The sequence below is a fragment of the Ceratotherium simum genome, chromosome 24 (assembly GCF_057802395.1).
Source record: "Ceratotherium simum simum isolate JZ-2026a chromosome 24, ASM5780239v1, whole genome shotgun sequence".
NCBI classification, from domain to species: Eukaryota; Metazoa; Chordata; class Mammalia; order Perissodactyla; family Rhinocerotidae; genus Ceratotherium; species Ceratotherium simum.
The window spans coordinates 36,063,117-36,083,305 of record NC_141923.1 but is presented as its reverse complement, the minus strand read 5'-3'; the positions used below and the strand labels follow the sequence as shown (position 1 = coordinate 36,083,305).

Below are 20,189 nucleotides of genomic sequence, written 5' to 3'. Positions count from 1 at the left end.
TGTTCTCTCTTTATCTGTTTTCAGTATAAGGTAATACTGGCTTCATAAAAAGAATTATGAAGTATTCCCTCCTGTTCTGTTCTCTGGAAGAGTTTATATAGAATTTGTGTTAGTTTTTCTTTAAACATTTTGTAAAATGTTCCAGTGAAGTCCTCTCTCCTGGAGATTTTTCTAGAGTTTTTCCACTATAAATTCAATTTCCCTACAAGTTATAGAGCTATTCAAATTATCTATTTTATATTTTATTAATTGTAGCATTTTGTGCTTTTTGAGGAATTTCTCCAGTTCCTCTAAGTAGTCTAATTTATGTACCTAGAGTTGTTCCTAGTATCCCCTTAGCATCATGTTTTTGTCTTCAGTGTCTGTATTAATATCCCTGTTTCGTTCCTGATATTGATAATTTACCTTTTTCCTTTTCGGTCTTGCTTAAGATATTTCAGTTTTATTAGTCTTTTCAAAGAACAAACTTTTTGTTTCATTGATTTTGTCTGTTATTTTCCTATTTTCAATTTCATTGATCTTGGCTCTCATCTTTATTATTTCATTCCTTATTTTGGATTTATTTTGCGCTATGAGGTTCTTAAGATGGAAGCTCATATTATCAATTTGAGACTTTACCTCTTTTTAATATAAGTATTAGAAACACTGTTTTAGGTGCATCCCACAAGTTTTGATATGTTGTCTCTTCATTTTCATTCACTTTAATATATTTTTTCATTTCTTTTGAGACTTCCTTAACCTATTGGTTTTTCAGAAGTTTATAAACTTGATTTAGGTTCCAAGTGTGTGGGAATTTTCCTATTATCTTTCTGTTATCGATTTCTAATTTGATTCTATTGTGGTCAGAAAACATACTCTGTATGATTTTAATTCTTTTAAATTTGTTGAGGTTTATTTTTATGGTCTAGGATATGATCCAGCTTGGCGAATGTTCCATAGCCATTGGAGAAGAATGTAGATTGTTCTATCAGGTGAAACGTTCTAGAAATTTCATTTAGATCCTGTTGGTTGATGGTGTTTTTGAGGTCTTCTGTATCCTTGTTGATTTTCCGTCTAGTTCTTCAATCACAATATCTGAAAAAGAACTTGTATCCAAAATATAAAAAGAACTCTTAGGTATTTACCCAGTTGATTTGAAAACGTATGCCCATGCAAAAAAAATCTTCATGTGAATGTCTATGAGAACTTTATTCATTATTGCCAAAAGCTGGAAATCAACCAAGATGTACTTCAGTAGGTAAATGGATAAGCAAACTGTGATGCATCCATTCAATGGAATATTTTTCAGTGATAAACGGAAATGAGCTATCAAGTCACAAAAAGACATGGGGGATCCTTAAATGCATATTACTAAGTAAAAGAAGCCAGTCTGAAAAGGATACATACTATATGATTCCAATTGTATGACATTTTGGAAAAAGTAAACTATAGAGATAGTAGAATGATCAGTGACTGCCAGAGGTTTGTGAGAAGAGCGGGATAGATGAATGGATGAATCAAAGCTGATTTTTAGGGCAGTAACACTATTCTCTATGATACTGTAGTGGTAAAATATGGAAACATGACATTATGCATTTGTCAAAACTCACAGAACTCTACATCACAAAGAATACTTTATATATGCAAAATTTTTAAAAAATATGATTTAGGCAGTTGGAAGATCCCAAAAAATAATGCAGACTCTGACAAGAGAATCTAAATGTATTACAAATATAGGAAACAATCTCACTTGAAGAGGGTGAAGGGAAAAGATACTGACCTAAATAACTTTAGATATGAATGGTGTTTATAAGATTAAAGGTGAAAAGAACTGCACATAAGCACTTTACTGTAGTTGGTAAAGTTGTATCCCAGGAGGTATGGGTTAACAATTCTGGTATTACTATATATGTATACTGGAATTGAACAGTTAAGTAAATGGATGGTGGATGGTGGGAACCATGTTTCTCACTGATAGAGTGGGAAATCACATATTTACAAGCAAGAAGAGGAGGCTGGAGTGATCCATGTGGTAATGGATCAGAGTTGGAGACATCAGTATGGACTCATGTTTAGTTTAATATGGAAACAAATGGTTATATATGGAAATATTTGTATATATGTGTATATACACAGGTTAGCACACACACATATATTTCTTTGCTATGTCAACAGAGAGGATCTGAAAGAAATAACAGTAACAATAAGCATACCTAATGCTCAGATCTTGGTTTCTAATACCATTTGCCAATAAAAGGAATTTCTCCTCGCAGAAATGGCTGGTTCTAGGACTGGGGCAAGAAATATATAGAATGAGCCTAGAGCATTTTTTAGTGCTTGAAAGTAAAGAAGGGCTCAAAAGACTATAAAAAACCTCATTGATGTATGTATGTCAAAGGAGCATAGGAGCCAACTGACAAAGCTCCCAATGGTCAAAGATGGAACAGTTTGAGCAACAAAATAAAGTAGTATTTGATTATAACCCAAAGTATAAAATAAATATGCACGAGTCCATACTGATATAAATAAATGATTGAATAAATTAATACTGAGGGAGAGGAGACAACTCTTCCATGCAGATTTCCAAATAATTTATGTAGACACTCCACCCTCAAGGAGGGGGCACATAACTCTGCACTGCTTGACATGGACTGCACACAATGACTTCCTTCCAAAGAGTACAGTATGAAAAGAGGAGGAAAAGGGTAACTTTACCATGGAGAAATCTGACAAATACCTCAGCTAGGTGATCAAGATCAGTAATAGTCATAAATCATGTTGACTGCGTGTACTTTTGATATGATGTGATGAAAATAGCACTTCCAGGGTCTTCCTCCCGAAATCCCATAACTCTAGACCTATGAGTAAAATATCAAACTCCAGTAGTGGAGCACCCCACAAAATACCTGACCAGTACTCCTCAAAGCTGTCAAGGTCATCAAAATCAAAGAAAGTCTGAAACTGTCACAGCCAAGAGGAGCATAAGAAGACATGAAAACTAAATGTAATATGGTAATCTGGATGGGATCCTGCAACAGAAAAAGCACATTAGGAAATATGAATAAAGTATGGGCTTTAGTTAGTTATAATGTTATCAATATTGGTTCATTAATTGTAACAAATGTACCATACTAATGTAAGATGTTAAATATAGAGGAAACTGGGTACAGGGTATATGTGAACTCCCTATATCATCTTCTCAGTTTTTCTGTAAATCTAAAACTGTTCTTAAAAAATGAATTCTATTTTTAAAAAACACTAAGTTCAGTTCATTTTAGAGGCATATTCTATACAACTTTCAAGGAACAAATAATTCCAATCTTACATAAACTGTTCCTGAGAATAGTAGAAATGTAAAAATTTCCTAATTCATGTTATGAGACTTGGATAATCTTGTTACCAAAACCAGAAAAAGATAGTAGAAAAAAGGAAAAGTAATAGAGTAATATCATAGTGAAGTTGGGAATAAGACAAAGAGTCCTATTATAACTACTTCTATTCAACATTGTAAAAGATAAAAGAAAAAATGGTATAAGCATTGAAAAGGAGAAAAAGAACTTCTTGATTATATAGAAACTTATGAGAGATCAGTAGTTTTTTAGAACCAGTGAAAAAGGTCATCAGGTTTGTTAGATAAAAGATCAAGATACATACATCAGCCCAGCTGTGTACATCAGCATGGAGGAATTTCACAAACACAATGTGGAGTGATAAAACCAAGTTATGTAAGAATATATACAGTATGATTCCATTTGTATAAATTACAAAAACATACTGAACTGAACAATATATTTAGATAAACATATGTACAAAAGTATTTTTTTGAGAAAATGAATGACTGATCTATGCTGCAACATGGATGAACCTTGAAAACACTGTGCTAAGTGAAAGAAGACAGTCACAGAAGGCCACATACTATGTGATTCCATTTGTATGAAATGTCCGGAATGTACAAATCTGTAGAGACAGAAAGTAGATTAGTTGTTGCTAAGTAAGGTAATGATTTTAAAATTCAGGAAAATAGTTATCTGGGGAAAAAGGGACTTGAGATCAGGATAAGGCACACAGTAGTCATTGAAGATATAAGTAATAGTCTGTTTCTTAACCTAGATTGTAGGTACGTAGGTGGTTTTTTATTGTTGTTTTCTACATTGTATGCATGCATTATAAATTTTTATTTTATTTTATTTTTTTAAAGATTTTATTTCTTTTTTTCCCCCAAAGCCCCAGTAGATAGTTGCATGTCATAGCTGCACATCCTTCTAGTTGCTGTATGTGGGACTCAGCCTCAGCATGGCCAGAGAAGTGGTGCCTCGGTGCGTGCCCGGGATCCGAACCCGGGCCACCAGCAGCAGAGCACGCACGCTTAACCGCCAAGCCACGGGGCCGGCCCTAAATTTTTATATATTTAATACTTAATAAAAATTTATTTTTGAGAAACAAAATTATATTTTTCATATTCTTATACACCCATGCCTATTGTGATCAAGTTTAACACAGAATATCGAAATTCTTCCTATCACCTCCACCTCACCATATCTAGAATATCTTCTGCGGTATCCCCAGCCTCCTCCTAAGCTCACTTGATACCTCAACCATCCCAGTGTCTCCAGGTTCAAACAGTAGGATCTTCCCTACTCCCACCCTTGGCCCCTACGTTCAATGTCATCAGGTTTTCCTTAGGTCCATTTCAGTGTCCTTCCATCTGCCTTTCCCTTTGTGCAGATTCTCATCATTGCATTTCTAGTCTTCCACTGACTTGAGGCTGAGGGGTAGCAGAATATGACACCCCCAAATTTGCCACTTTGGTATATTGATTATTTTGAACTATAGGTGCTTGAAAAATAGCAAATGCAGGGAGAGGCTTTCTTTGAACTCTCCTTATCTGTCAAAAGTAGGATCCTCCAAAGGGAACTCACTTGTCATAAATTCCCCCCATTGGAGTTTCATTAACCTGGGAAGATTGACTCTGATCACAGCAGAGGAGACTAGAAGTCAACACCATGCCCAGACACACTTTGTCTGCCCAGACCTGTCTTTTGAAAACACAAATATCAGTATGTTATTCCTCCGCTCAAAACTTCAGTGGAATCTCATTCTCCTATGGATAAAGACTGAATTCTTTAAGACTGCTTTCCAGGGTCTATATAAGTTGTCTCTGCTAACTATCTTTTTTAGCATCCCCTACTGTCTTAATTGGGCTGCTAGGGGCTGGCCCGGTGGCATAGTAGTTAGGTTTGCATGCTCCGCTTCGGCGGCCCAGGGTTTGTGGGTTCGGATCCCCAGCGCGGACCTACACACCGCTCATCAAGCCACGCTGTGGCAGCATCCCACATACAAAATAGAGTAAAGATTGGCACCGATGTTAGCTCAGGGCCAATCTTCCTCACAAAAAACAAATTGGGGCTGCTGTAACAAAGTACCATAGACTCAGGTGGCTTGAAAACCACAGAAATTTATTTCTTACAGTTCTGGAGGTTGGAAGTTCGAGAGTAGGGTGCCAACGTGGGCAGGTTCTGATGAGAGCTGTCTTCCTGGTTGTAGACTGCTGACTTCTTTTTGTGTCCTCACATAGTGATGTGTGAGAAGTGAGAGAGCTCTCTGGAGTGCCTTTTATAAGAGTACTAATCCCATTCATGAGGGCTCCACCCTCATGACCTAATTAGTTCCCAAATGCCCCACCTCCTACTACCATCACACTGAGGGGTAGAATTTCAACATATGAATTTTGGGGGGACACAGACATTCACTCCGTTTCACTCACCCACTCTCGTTGTTACCACATACATCAGGTTCTCCTGCTAGCTTCTGAGTCCTTTGTACATGCCTGGAATGTTCTTCCAACTCTACCTCTGTAGCACCTGTTCTTCAGATAGCAGCTTGGCTTTTCTTCCTTCTAGAAGTCTTCCCTGACCATCCTCATGCTCTCTCACCTAAAACTAAAATGCCTTCCCCATTGTTCCCATAGCTTTTAATGTACCTGTAGCACTTTTTCAACTATCTTAACATTTATTGTTATTTTTATGTAAATCTGGAAACTTCCCTGGGGCAAGACTCTTTACTCACTGTAGTAGCCCCATTACCTAACACTGGTTTGCCCATGGTAATTAAGTATTTGCTGAATGAATGAATGAATTCACTCTGGTAACCATACTTTATATATTTTAGAAGTTGTTTTTAAATAACAAAAATAAGTTAAATTATCTGACAGTCAGCAAATAGGTACAGGGTGTTTTGTGCTTGTTTGTTGTTTTTGTTTTTTGCTCCTGGTAGCTCTCCACTAGATGACTTTATATTGAAATTAATGACAATTCAATCTGTTATTCAGGCTTGTGCACTAGCTGAGTTGACTTGATTTTTAAATATGTTCTTTTTTAAAAAACACAAACTACTTTTACATTACCATTTACTATTGAATATATCTGACTGTTTATGCCTCTTCTAATTTGATATATTTGAAGAAGACAAAAACTAGAACATTCTTTCAAAGGAAATAAATAAGAATCCTTATCTATTTCTATTTCCTTTTTAATTTCTGAGGTTTATTTTATAAGTATAAATTCGGGCAAATATATCTCAACCTTTCATTGAATAATATGTTGCTATTCTAACTATAGTGCTGAGAAAAATAATTTTATCCTCTGTATCAGATGTAGAAGTACTAAAAATTCTAACTAAAGGCAAGTAACATCTGTCAAAGGTGACAGTAATTTATATTTACATATAAAAAACTATAAAATAATATAGAATACCTCATGGGGTTGTTGCAAATGTAACATAAAAATATCAGTAAAGTACATGCCATATAACAGGCACTAGTTAAATGTTAGATAAGTTATTTACAAGTCATCTCAGTCTCATTTCCATATCATTAATGGCAAGAGAAAAAGTCATTTCTCTGCCCCTTCCCTCCCCCAAAAAAGAAAAGAGAAAAACAGTAGAAAAGGAAGTGTAAGATATCTCTAGGAAAAACAAGCCACTGTATGAGGTACTGAAATCGATATATCACAGAACATGAACCAAAAATCATTCAACGTGTATATATTGTTTTCTCTGATGAGACTTTCTTTTCTTTATATCTTGTATCATTCCCTTTCAGTTTATCTTAGACTATTATTCCTGAAATAGTGCTTGATAGTATTGAACACAATCCATCAATGGTCCCCAATGTCTTAAAAATACATTCTATCTCTTTATAGTGAATTCATGACTTCCAGTGTCTAAATAATTAAAAAAATGTGTTTTTTAAGGGAAAAAGGGCCAGGTATTTGAGTATCCATTATGTACTAGGCACTGTACTATATATTATATTTGAAGAATTATATTAATCCTTACAACAATGCAGGTTTTGAAAACTAAGCATTAGAGAGATTCAATAACTAAGCCAAGATTACACTGATAGTTAATAGTACTACAAAAATTCAAGCACAGTCTAATACATAGAAATAAATGAAAGTTCTAGCCAGAGAAATTAATCAAGGAAAAGAAATAAAAGTCACCCAAATCAAAAAGGAAGAAGTAAAACTGTCTCTATTTGCAGATGACATGATATTATACATAGTAAACCCTAAAGACTCTACCAAAAAAGTGTTAGAACTGATAAATGAATTCAGTAAAGTTGCAAGATACAAAATCAATATATAAAAATCAGTTGCATTTCTATGCATTAATAGTGAACTGTCAGAAAGAGAAGTTAACAAAACAATCCCATTTACAATTGCATCAAAAATAATAAAATACTGAGGAATAAATTTAACCAAGGAAATAAAAGACTTGTACAATGAAAACTATAAGACGTTGATGAAAGAAATTGAAGAAGACACAAATAAATGGAAAGGTATTCCATGCTCATGGGTTGGAAGAATTAATATTGTTAAAATGTCCATATTGCTCAAAGCAATCTACATATTCAGTGCAATCCCTCTCAAAATTCCAGTGGCATTTTTCACAGAAATAGAAGAGACTTTTCTTAAAGGAACCACAAAAGACCCCAAATAGCCAAACTATCTTTGAGAAAAAAGAACAAAGCTGGAGGCATCACACTTCCTGATTAAACTATATTACAAAGCTTTAGTAATCAAAACCATATGGTATTGGTGTAACAAGAGACAGTGATCTGATCCACACAGATCAGTGGAACAAAATAGAGAGTTCATAAATAAACCCATGCATATATGGTCAATTAATTTATGACAAAGGAGCCAAGAATATACAATGAGTAAAGGATAGACTCTTCAATAAATAATGTTGGGAAAGATGGAGAGCCACGTGTGAAAGAATGAAATAGTGTACTATCTTAAACCATATATAAAAATCAACTCAATATGGATTAAAGACGTGAAGGTAAGACCTGAAACCATAAAACTCCTTAAAGAAAACATACAGGGTAAGCTTCTAGACATGGTTCTTGGCAATGCTTTTCTGGATTTGACTCCAAAAGCAAAGTCAACAAAAGCAAAAATCAACAAGTGGGACTACATCAAACTGAAAGACTTCTGTACAGCAAAGGAAACCATCAACAAAATGAAAAGGCAACCTACAAATTGGCAGAAAATATATATCTGATAAGGGGTTAACATCCAAAATATATAAAAAACTCATACAACTCAATAGAAAAAAAAAATCTGATTTAAAAATGGGCAAAGGATCTGAAGAGAGATTTTTCCAAAGACGACTTTCAAATGGCCAACAAGTACATGAAAAGGTACTCAATATCACTAATCATCAGGGAAATTCAAATCAAAACAACAATGAGATCACCTCACACCTATTAGAATGGCCATTATCAAAAAGACAAGAGATAAGAGGATGTGGAGAAAAGGAACTCTCATGCACTGTTGGTGGGAATGTAAATTGGTTCAACCACTATGGAAAACAGTATGGAGGTTCCTCAAAAAATTAAAATTAGAGCTATCATATGATCCAGCAATTTTACTTCTGGGTATTTATCCAAAGGAAATGAAATCACTATCTCAAAAAGATATCTGCACCCACATGTTCACTGCAGCATTATTTACAATGGCCGAGATGTGGAAACAACCTAAGTGTCCATCAACGGGTGCATGGATAAAGAAAATGTGGTGTATATATATACAATGGAAAATTACTCAGCCATAAAGAAGAAGGAAATCCTGCTACTCATGACAATATGGATGGACCTTGATTGCATCATGCTAAGTGAAATAAGTCAGACAGAGAAAGACAAATACTGTATTATCTCACTTACATGTGGAATCTAACAATAACGAAACTCATAAATACAGAGAACAGATTGGTTATTGTGAGAGGCAGGAGTGGGCGAAATGGGTGAAGGTAGTCAAAAGGTACAAACTTCCACTTATAAGATAAATAAATCTTGGGGATGTAATGTACAACATGGTAACTACAGTTAATAAAACTGTGTTGTATATTTAAAAGTTGCTGAGAGAGTAGATTGTAAGAGTTCTCATCACAAGAAAAAAAAATTTGTAAGTATCTGTAGTGAAGGATAACTTACTGTGATAATCATTTTGCAGTATATACATGTATCAAATCATTATGTTGTACGCCTAAAACTAATACCATGTTATTTGTCAATTAAATCTCAATTAAAAAGAAAAGAATATGGAAAGTTTTAAATAAATAGCTATCAACTCTTCTCCTGTGAATAGGACAAAAAAAACCAATAAAATATAAGACAATTTTAGGTTATTTCAGAGCGTAAGAATAGTTAAAGAGTAAACTCAATCATAGGAAGAAGTTTTGGGAAAACATTCCTACATGACTTTTACAATCTTAGTTGTAAAATTTTAGAAATAGACTAATCTAATCTAATCCCTTTGTTTTCAAATAATGAAAATGAGATGTTACTAGGTCAAAGTAATACAGCCAATTATTGGCAAAGCATGATTCCAACTCTCGTATGAAATCTGGGCCTTCAACTCTTGACTCTGGTCTTCAGTGCTTTTCCACTCTTTATGTTTCTTATCTAAGCACTTGGTTTAAAAGTGACCTGGAAATTTACAATGATCTCTGTAATACCTTTCTACTTTAAATTGCCTGTGTTTATCAATGGGTGTATTAGGAACTGAGCTCTCCAAACTCTCCCCACTGCCATTCATTTGTGAGAGACCTTATTTTACTTTAAAACTTTATAGACTTCTTGAAAAGCAAGACCTCAAATGTACGTCTCACTCACTTCTTGAGTGTCTTATGTATTAGACTTTTGAACATACATATTACTATACCAGGCATTTTTTAATACACTATCTCATTGAAATCTTACAATTGTATGAAATATGAAGAAGGTGAAGTTAGAGAAAGAAGATAATTTGGCCATTATTTCTTTAAAGTGGTTAATTTATTCTGATTCCATGTTCAGTGCATTTTTGCAGTCCACCACACTAACCGTTATTGTAAAAACCTCAGCCAGAGTGCCCAATTTGGATAGCAATTGGTGAATCTCTAGCTATAATAATTTTATTCCTAAAACAGTTGTTCGCATATAAAGTACAGTGGTTGATCTTTGCTGTTGAATGTATTTAAACCAACTGTTATTTGCAGTTTCATATTCATCAGGTTTCTCTTTCCTTTCAGGCCTGTATGTGGAATCAGAGGGAAAACTCTCATAATTAACCTGCCAGGTAGCAAGAAAGGATCTCAGGTAAGCAACCTTGAGATTTATATGGTTTAGTGTAAGAAGTTTTGACCAGCTGTGAGAGTTAGCCAACCAAAAAGTTGGAGCACTCTACAAGATTGCCCTCACTTCTGACACCAGTTGCAATTCAGTGCATTCCCCAAACCACCCTCAGTTTCAATAATTCACTAGAAAGACTCACCAAATTCACTGAAAGATGTTATGCTCATGGTTATGGTTTATTAGAGGGAAAGGATACAGATTAAAATCAACCAAGGAAAGAAGCGTATAAGACAGAGTAGAGGAGACATACCAAATGTACAGCTTCTAATATCCTTTCCCTGTGGAGTCAGGGACACAGTACTATCCTGGCATCAATGTGTAACACAAGGAGTATTGCCAATCAGGGAAGCTCCAAGCCTTTGATGTCCATAGTTTTTTTGGAGGTCATCACATACTGCCCATATGGCTGACCTTTAGTCTCTAGCACTTCCAAGAGGTTGGTCTGATACCTTTACTAACACTTTCCAGAGGCAAAACTGGTTCCACATTGACCAAAGACACTATCATAAATCACAGTGTTATACTATCTGGTGGCCAAAGTCCCCAGGCAAACAAAGACACTCCTATCACTTCCCAGTAACTGAGGGCAAAGGCCAGACTCTCTTTGGATAAGGTTAATTCTTCATTACACAAGCTATCCCCTAGCCTTTGGCCAAGGCTCTCTTACAGCAAAACAATCATATTTGTCTGGCTGGGCATCTATATTTACTATAGCATTTATGTTACAGACACAACAGTATCAATGTGAATATGCCTAAGATTTGAAGGAACCAGTGTGGTATAGGGATATATTTAGAGAAACAACTAATCCATCCTCTAAAGCCATTGTACACATTTTCATTTTTTGTACTAATTTAATAATTTTCCACCTTGATCTACTACAATTTGTATCCTGTGATACGTTCGCACAGAACTGTTTACCATAGAAATTAGTTCTCTTGCTCAGGCCAGTGATTTTCCATTGGTATTACATTTTGAGGAGGCTTTACCTCAATTTCCCAATACATATGACTGTGAATATCAGTATTATAATCTTACTAACAATGCCAGTATTATAACATATCACGGTATAGTAGTAGATATAACTTGAAAAATGAAAGTCAGAAGATACTGGCATGTTACTGGAGTCCTACACAGACATTAATAGTTAGCCTAGACCATCATCATTTCATGTGACCTAAATCTCTCCTAGATCGATACTACTCAGATTTACAGCTTGTCAGATTCCAAAAGCAGGAGTAGTCTCAGCAACATATGGCTTTACCCTTTTCAGCATCTGTCACAACTGAGCTAAGAAACAATATCATCTCTTGGTCTAAGCCTCTTTTGAGACAGCAATAAAATATTGGATTTGCCTCATTGCATACCCCATTTATTCATTCTTTTACCTTCAGCTACCCTTCCTCCTTCTCTCCATTTATACCCAAACTTTTCCTGTGATAATTTTTGAATGAGACAGTTGGTTTGGCCATTGTGCTGGTCCAGATTGCCATCAGTAATACTAGTTTAGCAAGTACCTCCTGCTTAGTCCATCTCCATTCGTATATGGTAAAGTTACATAGGTACAGAACTAGTGGGCAGTCTCAAACACCAGGCAATATAACTGCATTCACTATCAACCCCAATTTGGCCAGATGCAGTAAGACATAGTCTACCACATCAGGCCCTTAGGAATTCTGACATAAAGGTTTAAAGGCACAGTTATAGGTTCTGCTTAGGAATGATCCCTGCTTCTGGCACCCAGTTGCAGCCTAAGTCCTGGGACCACTGCATCAATAGAAAAAAAGAGAGTTGAGGTGACGTGGAGAAAAAAGAAAAATTATAGTCCTAAAGAAAAAGTATAGTCATTCCAGCATCCTCTCCTAACCCCCTCTTCCCCAGAAAAGTAGAAGAATCTATCTAGTGGGGACCCTCCTTCATGTCAAGTGTGATCACACACTAATGAAGATGTGTGAGCCAGCCTTTCAGGCTTTTATCTCCTCCCGTTTTAGACAACAGATGTTTCAGTTGCCCATTCCAATTTTCTACCATATCATTGTTCTGAAGATGAAACTGTGTTCCTTGGTCTAAAGAAATGTGACTCCATGGTCAATGGTACAATATCTTCTGTTCTGGTCCTTATATAGTATGCTGAGCATTTGCATCTACCACTGGGTAAGCAAATCCCAGTCCAGAGTAAGTGTCTATTTTTGTTAAGACCTATTTGTAGCCTCCAGGGTCTACTGCATCAGTCCAACTGCCAGCCATGTGCAGGACCTTCCCCTGTGGAATCTGCTGCGTAGCCCTCTGCCATATCTCTTGTTAGCAGACAGAACAGACTTGGCATTTTGTGCCTCAGAAGGTGCAAGAGGAATATATCTAGATTCAGCCCATCTCTGCATTGCTGCAGCCCCCCAATGTCCACTCCTCTCATGGGCCCAGGTGGCCACGTCAAGCCAAGCATACCATGCTATCTGCTCACCAGTTCCAGTCAACTTCCAATTCTGGAAGGGGGTTCTTCTGATGGGCGTTAATGTGTCCTACTTTAATATACTCCTTACACTCCCAGAGTGATTTCCAAAGGACCATACAGACATCCCTTTAATAGACCAGTTTTCCATTGCCCTTCTGCCTGACTGTATGGCCAGGCCATTGGACACTTCCCATGAGTCGGTAAAAACCTAAACATAGGGGCAAACATCACGCAGTTCAGCTTATCGAGCCGATTTGTTTTTACCTTCTTCAATCAGAGTGGCGGCCTTCCGAACAGGATGCTGTCCCTTCACCTTGGAATTACCATCCATAAACCAAGCAGCTCTTTGTTGATCAATAGAAAGCTGTTTATAGGGTACCACCCAAGTGGCCCAAGTGGCCATAGCATCCAGCAGGTCCTCAAGTGGTTTCGAAGTCAGCCCTAGGTGAAAAGAGACCACCTGCTCGTGAGTACCTTCTTGCGTTCTCCTGGTAGCATGATCCTATGTGCACCATTTCCATTTTATTATGGAAGTCTCCTGGGCATAGCCTTCCTCATTAGAGCATTTCTCAGACATTACTCAAGACAATCTGAGTATTTCAGGTTTCAAGATTATCTTATGTCCTTCAGTCATAAGGGCAGCCTCAATTAAAGTCCAATAGCAAACTAGTAGTTGTTTCTCAAATGGAAATTTTCTGGTCCAAAATCCCAGCAGTTGTTGCTGGGTGGCACTCACAGCTTTTTGCCAAAAGCCCCAATCTGCAGTCCACATAGAACCATTGTATAGCAAATTAATGACCTATGTAGGTTCAGGCAATCTTACTGGTTCCCATTTAGTATGTCCAATCTATATTGGCAGAAGAGTGGAGTTATGTGCCTTGTGTTTTACAGTACGAGGTACGAAACGCAATATCCATCCCCGTAATACATTCAGGTAAAGGAGACTCACCACTTCTCATAAAGTTCACTGTCCAAACATTCTAATTTTCATCCAGACTTTCACCTTAATCCCATCAACTGTTGCTGTATCCTCCCAATCTAACTGTACCCCCCATTAGGACTTCAACAGGTTTTAGAATCACAGCACATGGGGTTCCCATGTCAAAGAGTCCCAGAAAATTCTCTTCTCCATCCCCTGACCATTTTACCCATTCATGTGCATTTGGCCTTGGATTTCTAGGCCTGGATTGGGCCGAGGGCTCCAGACCTTTTGTCTGGCCTTATCTTGATTGGATTATGGCCCATCACTTAAGGTGATTCAAGGTGAGGTTTCTTATAGTCATCTTTGCCTTCTAGCTTTTGTAATACCTCCAAAGTAGAGTAAATAGAGATTTGTTTAGGACCCTTCAGTGTTGGGAGACCAGCAGGGGCTCCCATTTGTCCATTCAACCCACAGTAGTGCTACGTTAAGACCTTTGTTTGCCCCCATCAATACTCAATTTATTCATTCATTTCTTATTAACCATTTAAATATTTCCACCTTGGTAGGACAAGTCTCTTGAATCTCTCATGTTTCTTTCCCCATTCTCTTCTGAATTAGTCTAACTTTATTCACTATTTATAGCTTTGACATAACTTTTTCCTTTGGAAGCAGCTCTGAGGCTAGCCAGCAAGAATCCAAGTTTGGCCCAGCCTCAGGATCCACCCCAGCCTTATCCCTTACTTTTGTTTTAGCTAGTACAGATAACAATAGCCAAAGGCTTGTATATTTACCTTGTTTCTTGTTATTTTGCATTTCTTTATGCATCCACTAACACAGTTCCTTAGGAGTTGGATCTTGCATTTCAAAATTCCATTGCTAGCTTTTATCTCTAGTAACTAATCGCAGCACAGCTGCAATTCTGTACTGTGTGTGTTCATCCAGGCTCTAAAGATTTTTCATCCCCTACGCTTTGTTCCTTCCTCTTCCCAGATCACATGTTTCAGTGAGTCAGGATCTTTCTAGCAAATCTTACTTCTCATACCAGTTTCAATTCAGGGGACTTCTAAAATCAACCTCAGTTTAATAATTTACTAGAAGGTCTCACAGAACTCACTGAAGGCTATTATATTCACAGTTATGGTTATTACAGGGAAAGGCTCCTAACTGAAATCAGCCAAGGGAAAAAGCACGTAGGGCAGAGTCTGAGAGAGGTACCAAATGAGGAATTTCTAGTCATCCTCTCCCATGGAGTCATGGACAGTATTACCTACTCTCGGTCATAATGTGAGACAATACCCACAGAGTATTGCTGATTAGGCATACACACCTTCACCTTTGGTGCCCAGAATTTTTCCTGGAATTCGATCACATTTGCCAGCAAGGTCGACCTTTAGTCTAGCCCTTGGGGGGGGGGGGGGGGACACGACTGATGCCTTTAGTCTCCAGTTCCTTCCAGAGGCAAAACTCCCAAAGCACTCATAATAAATCACATTGTTAGACTATCCAGTGGCCAAAGCCCCCAGGCAAACAAAGACACTCCTGTCAGTCATGACATTCCAAGGAACCAGAGATCACCTCCCAAAAGCTGAGAGTAAAGGCCAGACCTCTTTTTGGTCAAGGTTAGATTCTTTCATATATAATCTTTATCAGTAAAGTGATTGAGCCAAACCAAGAGAGGTCAAAAGATGAGGCACCCTTCCAGGTATTCCAGTAACCTTCCATAAATTGTAATATATTTCTTTATGTCTTAGATTTTAAGGTAAGTTACCTAAAATGTAAAAGAGAAAGACCTCTGCCCAAACATATCTATCCCTATGTTCTGATTTTAAAGTTCTCGCCTATTCTCTTTTGGTGATACATTATAGGTAATAGTGAGCAGGAAACTGAATTGACTTTTATGCAGTGCTCTATACAAACTTGTATCTATTTTTATGTATTGTACAACAGTGTCTAGGTAACTTTATGATGATAGTCAGAACTTTAGTGCTCTGAATAAAAAAGTTCACTCCTCAATTGGTTTGTTAGTTCTAGCGCTCTGCTCTAACTAGAAAGGTGAAAACTGTTTCCTGGGTTTCACATAATGTATCTTTTAAACCCTAAAGTTGTGTAGAAATTTTACTTTTAAAAAACGTGGTGTGCTTATATTGTACTGTAGTTCTTCAGCTTATGGAGAAGATTGTAATATATGCCATGCTTACTTCATACTTCACATTGCAAAGACAATGCTTTAAATATGATTCCTTCTTAAGATGGAGGGAGAGAAATAGAGATCCAAAATCACAAATAAATTTGATTGCTCCCTTTTTATATGCCTGTGAAAGTGCTTCATCTTCATTTTTTTTCTTCCTCTTGTATACAGGAATGCTTTCAGTTCATACTGCCAGCTCTACCTCATGCCATTGACCTTTTACGTGATGCCATTGTAAAAGTAAAGGAAGTGCATGATGAACTTGAAGATTTACCTTCCCCACCACCTCCTCTTTCCCCTCCTCCCACAACTAGCCCTCATAAACAGACAGAAGACAAAGGGGTTCAATGTGAGGAAGAGGAAGAAGAAAAGAAAGACAGTGGTGTTGCTTCAACAGAAGATAGTTCTTCATCACATATAACTGCAGCAGCCATTGCTGCCAAGGTAAGCCTGCTGAGAGAGACCCAAAGATCTAAAGGACCCACAGGTAAATGTACTAATTTCGTCCCTCTGTCCATTCCATCCTTCCATAATACCTCTTCAGGGCATCCTTAAAAAAGAACTGGGATATTCATCACACTCCACTGCTATGTTCCTTCCATATTGAAGGCATTAAAGTTTGTTCTAAGTTTTGAGGCATTAAAGATACTGCTGTTACCTATTGAAGTAATAGCTGCCAATGATAAACAATGTGACATTTAAGAACTCTTTGGTGATATCATTTTTGTAGACATATATTCAAAACATCAAATATTCACAGATTCTTAAAGGAGCAGCAAACTGAAGGTAAGAGACCTTAGATGATTCAAGAAGCTAGCTGAAAAAGATTAGTAAAGATTTTTTTAGAAGACAAGGTTTTTCAGCAATTAACAAAGCATTTATTTAAATATTACTTGACACAAATTACCCTAGTGGTATAGAGAGGAAATAGATATATTTGCATTTTTAATCTAATAAAGTAATAAGTATTATTAGGACAGTATCAAAGTATTACAGATTCTCTCTGGGCAATTCTGAGAGTAAGTAGAGTACCATGAGGTACTTGAGTAAATTTAGTCATCTTAAAGTCACAGAACATGATTTACATTATTATCTATACCTAGTATATTTCACTTAGTATGCTATAAAATCTTTAGAAAGTAGCATAGCACTTCTGGGAATAATGATTGTTCATTGATTGAGAGTATAAAGACTGAAAATCGAATCACATATGAAGTAACTCCTAAACTTTGATGGATCATCCAGATATTTTCGCCATGAGCATAGCATGAGAGGGTTTTTTTGAAAACGTATAGATTAGAAAGAATCATAGAGATCTTTTGGAAGTGTCCATTCAGACAAACAGTAGATGGTTCTTTCACTAAAGACAGGGTGATTCTGTCTCCAGATCCATTCAGTGATTTATTAAGTCCTTACGTAAGGCTAGTAAATATTTAAGTTCTGTGTGAGGTTTGTTTTGTTTCATTTTTATGGAACTGATTGGTAAAATAAGTACATTTTTAAAATCATTATATCTTCTGTCTCTTTTAATTAGAAGAGTAAAAAGTACCATCAATTTCAGTCTTAAGAAAAAAGCTTCTACAATTTGAAATCTAAGCTAATTTTGTCATTCTACATTTGAAAATTTTTGACATTTCATTGTTCCATTTGTTTTCACCCTTTTTCCTTTCCAGTCATTTTGCTTGTATAGTTTCATGTTTTCCTGTCACTATATTCATAGTTTTTATGTGTTGTGCATTAGAAGCATCCATTCTACACCAGTCCTGCTGTTTTCATGGCACACGGTGAGCAGCCCATCCCTGGTCTCATCAATTATTCCCATCATGCAGCAGGCAGTACAGATGAACGGGTAAGACAAGAGGCTTTGGCATTAATGATTTTGCAAGCATACACCCTACCTCCTATCCTTGGAGGTAGGCTATGACATGTTATGGAAGATGTGTTTTATTCTGAAGGATCTTCAGCAGTGCTTTTTTGTGAAAGTGTAAGTGCCACTGAGTATATTCCATCAAGGAATTTAATTTACTAGAGTTTCTCCTGTAGCTAAAGGACTCAAATATCATTAAGATTCTATACCGTGTGGCAATGAGCTTTCATCACGTGACTTCCAAGAAATTCATTGCTCAGAAGGTATTTTTTTCTTTAGCAATTTCAACACAAACCTTTAAATAAACTACCTGTTTTAATTAAGATAATCCCTGAAGAGGATCACTTTAAGTCTTAAAATCTAAACAGATTGGTCAAGCTAATATTTACAGTCATGTGCCACATCATGACATTTCAGTCAACAATGGACAGCATGTACGACAGTCGTCCCATAAGATTAGTACCATATAGTCTAGGTATGTAGTAGGCTATACCATGTAGGTTTGTGTGAGTACACTCTATGATGTTCGCACAACAACGAAATCACCTGACGATGCATTTCTCAGAACATATCCCCGTCGTTAAGCTACTCTTAACTATAATTTGTATCACCCTTGCTTTTTTTCCTCATGATTTTGCATCTTATTTTCTTTTCCTTCACTATGATCTCTTTACAAACATTTAGAGAATTGAATCTTGGTACATTTTGTAAGATTACTAATCTTCAGATTATTCACTTCTTTCAGTCACTGGCTGTATGATAGTTTGTAAAAAGTGCCAGGCTAGGAAAGATTAAACTGATAAGTATAAATGACTAAGCAGTGATAATTTAGACAATGGCTGCAAAAAAATCTATCGCAATCCCTAGTATGGATATAAAATGAGAGGAAAAAAAGAAGAAAAAGAAACAATAACATGAAATTTGGCTTTAAATGCTTAGAAAGAAAAAACACCCAGAATTTGAGAAAGGACAGAGGAGAAAACTAACATCAATAATCTCTTGGAAGATACGCTACCAAATGAAGACTTTAACCCTTATATCAACAAGCCATGCGTGGCTGGAAATAAACTTGAGTTAGTCAAAGGTCAAGTAGAAAATTTAAATATTGATTAGTAAAATTATTAATGAATTTCAGTTGACAACTAGTATGTGAATTGTCCAGATATAGCTTTGTTATAAATTTTAAACTTTCCAAAAAGTACCAAACTTGAAGCAGGACTATCTTTTGTATCCTCATCTTATAAAACAACACAGCAACTAGAGTAATCATCTTAGTTTTCAAACTAAAGTATTTGGAAGTTTTGTATTCATAACCAAGCTTTTAGGTTATCATATTCTGAGTTTCATATTATTACACTGAAAATAATTAGAGTGACTCTTTTTTTTCAGTTCTCCCAAGGATTGCACATAACTAGTACCATTCTAGATGCATAGAAGAGAAATTAATTATTACATACAATGGATTCCTTAAATTATTAGGGCTTAATTCTCTGGAGGAGCTAGTTGAGAATGGCTGTTTAAATGTTCTAACTGGATGTCCTTATATGGCATCACCCAGGAACTTCTCATTTATTAGCTGATATTTACTAATCCTTTGTAAGTAGTAGTTATGGTCTTTTTGACAGATAGTCTGTTTTGTAAGTAGACTTACATTTTTGTGCTTCCTTTGACAAATGATAATCAGAGCTGTACATCAAACAGTATAATGTTCTTGTTCTTCAGACCTAGCATCCATAGAAAAGAATGAAAAAGAAGAAATAGGTAACAGAAAATAATGAAAAGGCAGGCCTTTAATGTTCTTGGTGCTCCTAAAGAAGCTATGTTAACCCTGGGAATGCTTATCTGGCATTAACTTCATTAATGAGCCTCATTGGCTCTGAGTGCCCTGGTTTGTTGTCAGTGTTTCAGATCTCTATATGAGAACAGTCATTTGGAATATCTCTACAAACTATTTGGCTGGTTTTTACAAGCTTTACTGATGTAAAATTTTAAAATTAATTTTTGAAAGGGAGAGTCTAATTATTGAAGAGAAAAACACAATTTCTCTCAGCTGGTCACATTCTGAGGCATGTGAAGCAATGTGGAATAATGTAAAAAATATGT

At 36.3% G+C, this 20,189-nt stretch overlaps 1 protein-coding gene across 5 annotated transcripts in view; it reads left to right on the top strand.

The window, feature by feature from the left end:
- GPHN (gephyrin) overlaps window positions 1–20,189 on the top strand; it is a 642,551-nt gene that overhangs the window by 356,295 nt on the left and 266,067 nt on the right. For 3 of the 5 annotated variants that reach the window (XM_004426255.2, XM_014784309.2, XM_014784308.2), the window contains 3 exons: window positions 10,555–10,621; window positions 16,391–16,663; window positions 17,961–18,068. In XM_004426255.2, the coding sequence (XP_004426312.1) occupies window positions 10,555–10,621; window positions 16,391–16,663; window positions 17,961–18,068 (448 nt within the window). The remainder of the gene's footprint in view (window positions 1–10,554; window positions 10,622–16,390; window positions 16,664–17,960; window positions 18,069–20,189) is intronic. The other 2 variants (XM_004426256.2, XM_087448348.1) reach the window with 1 other exon arrangement.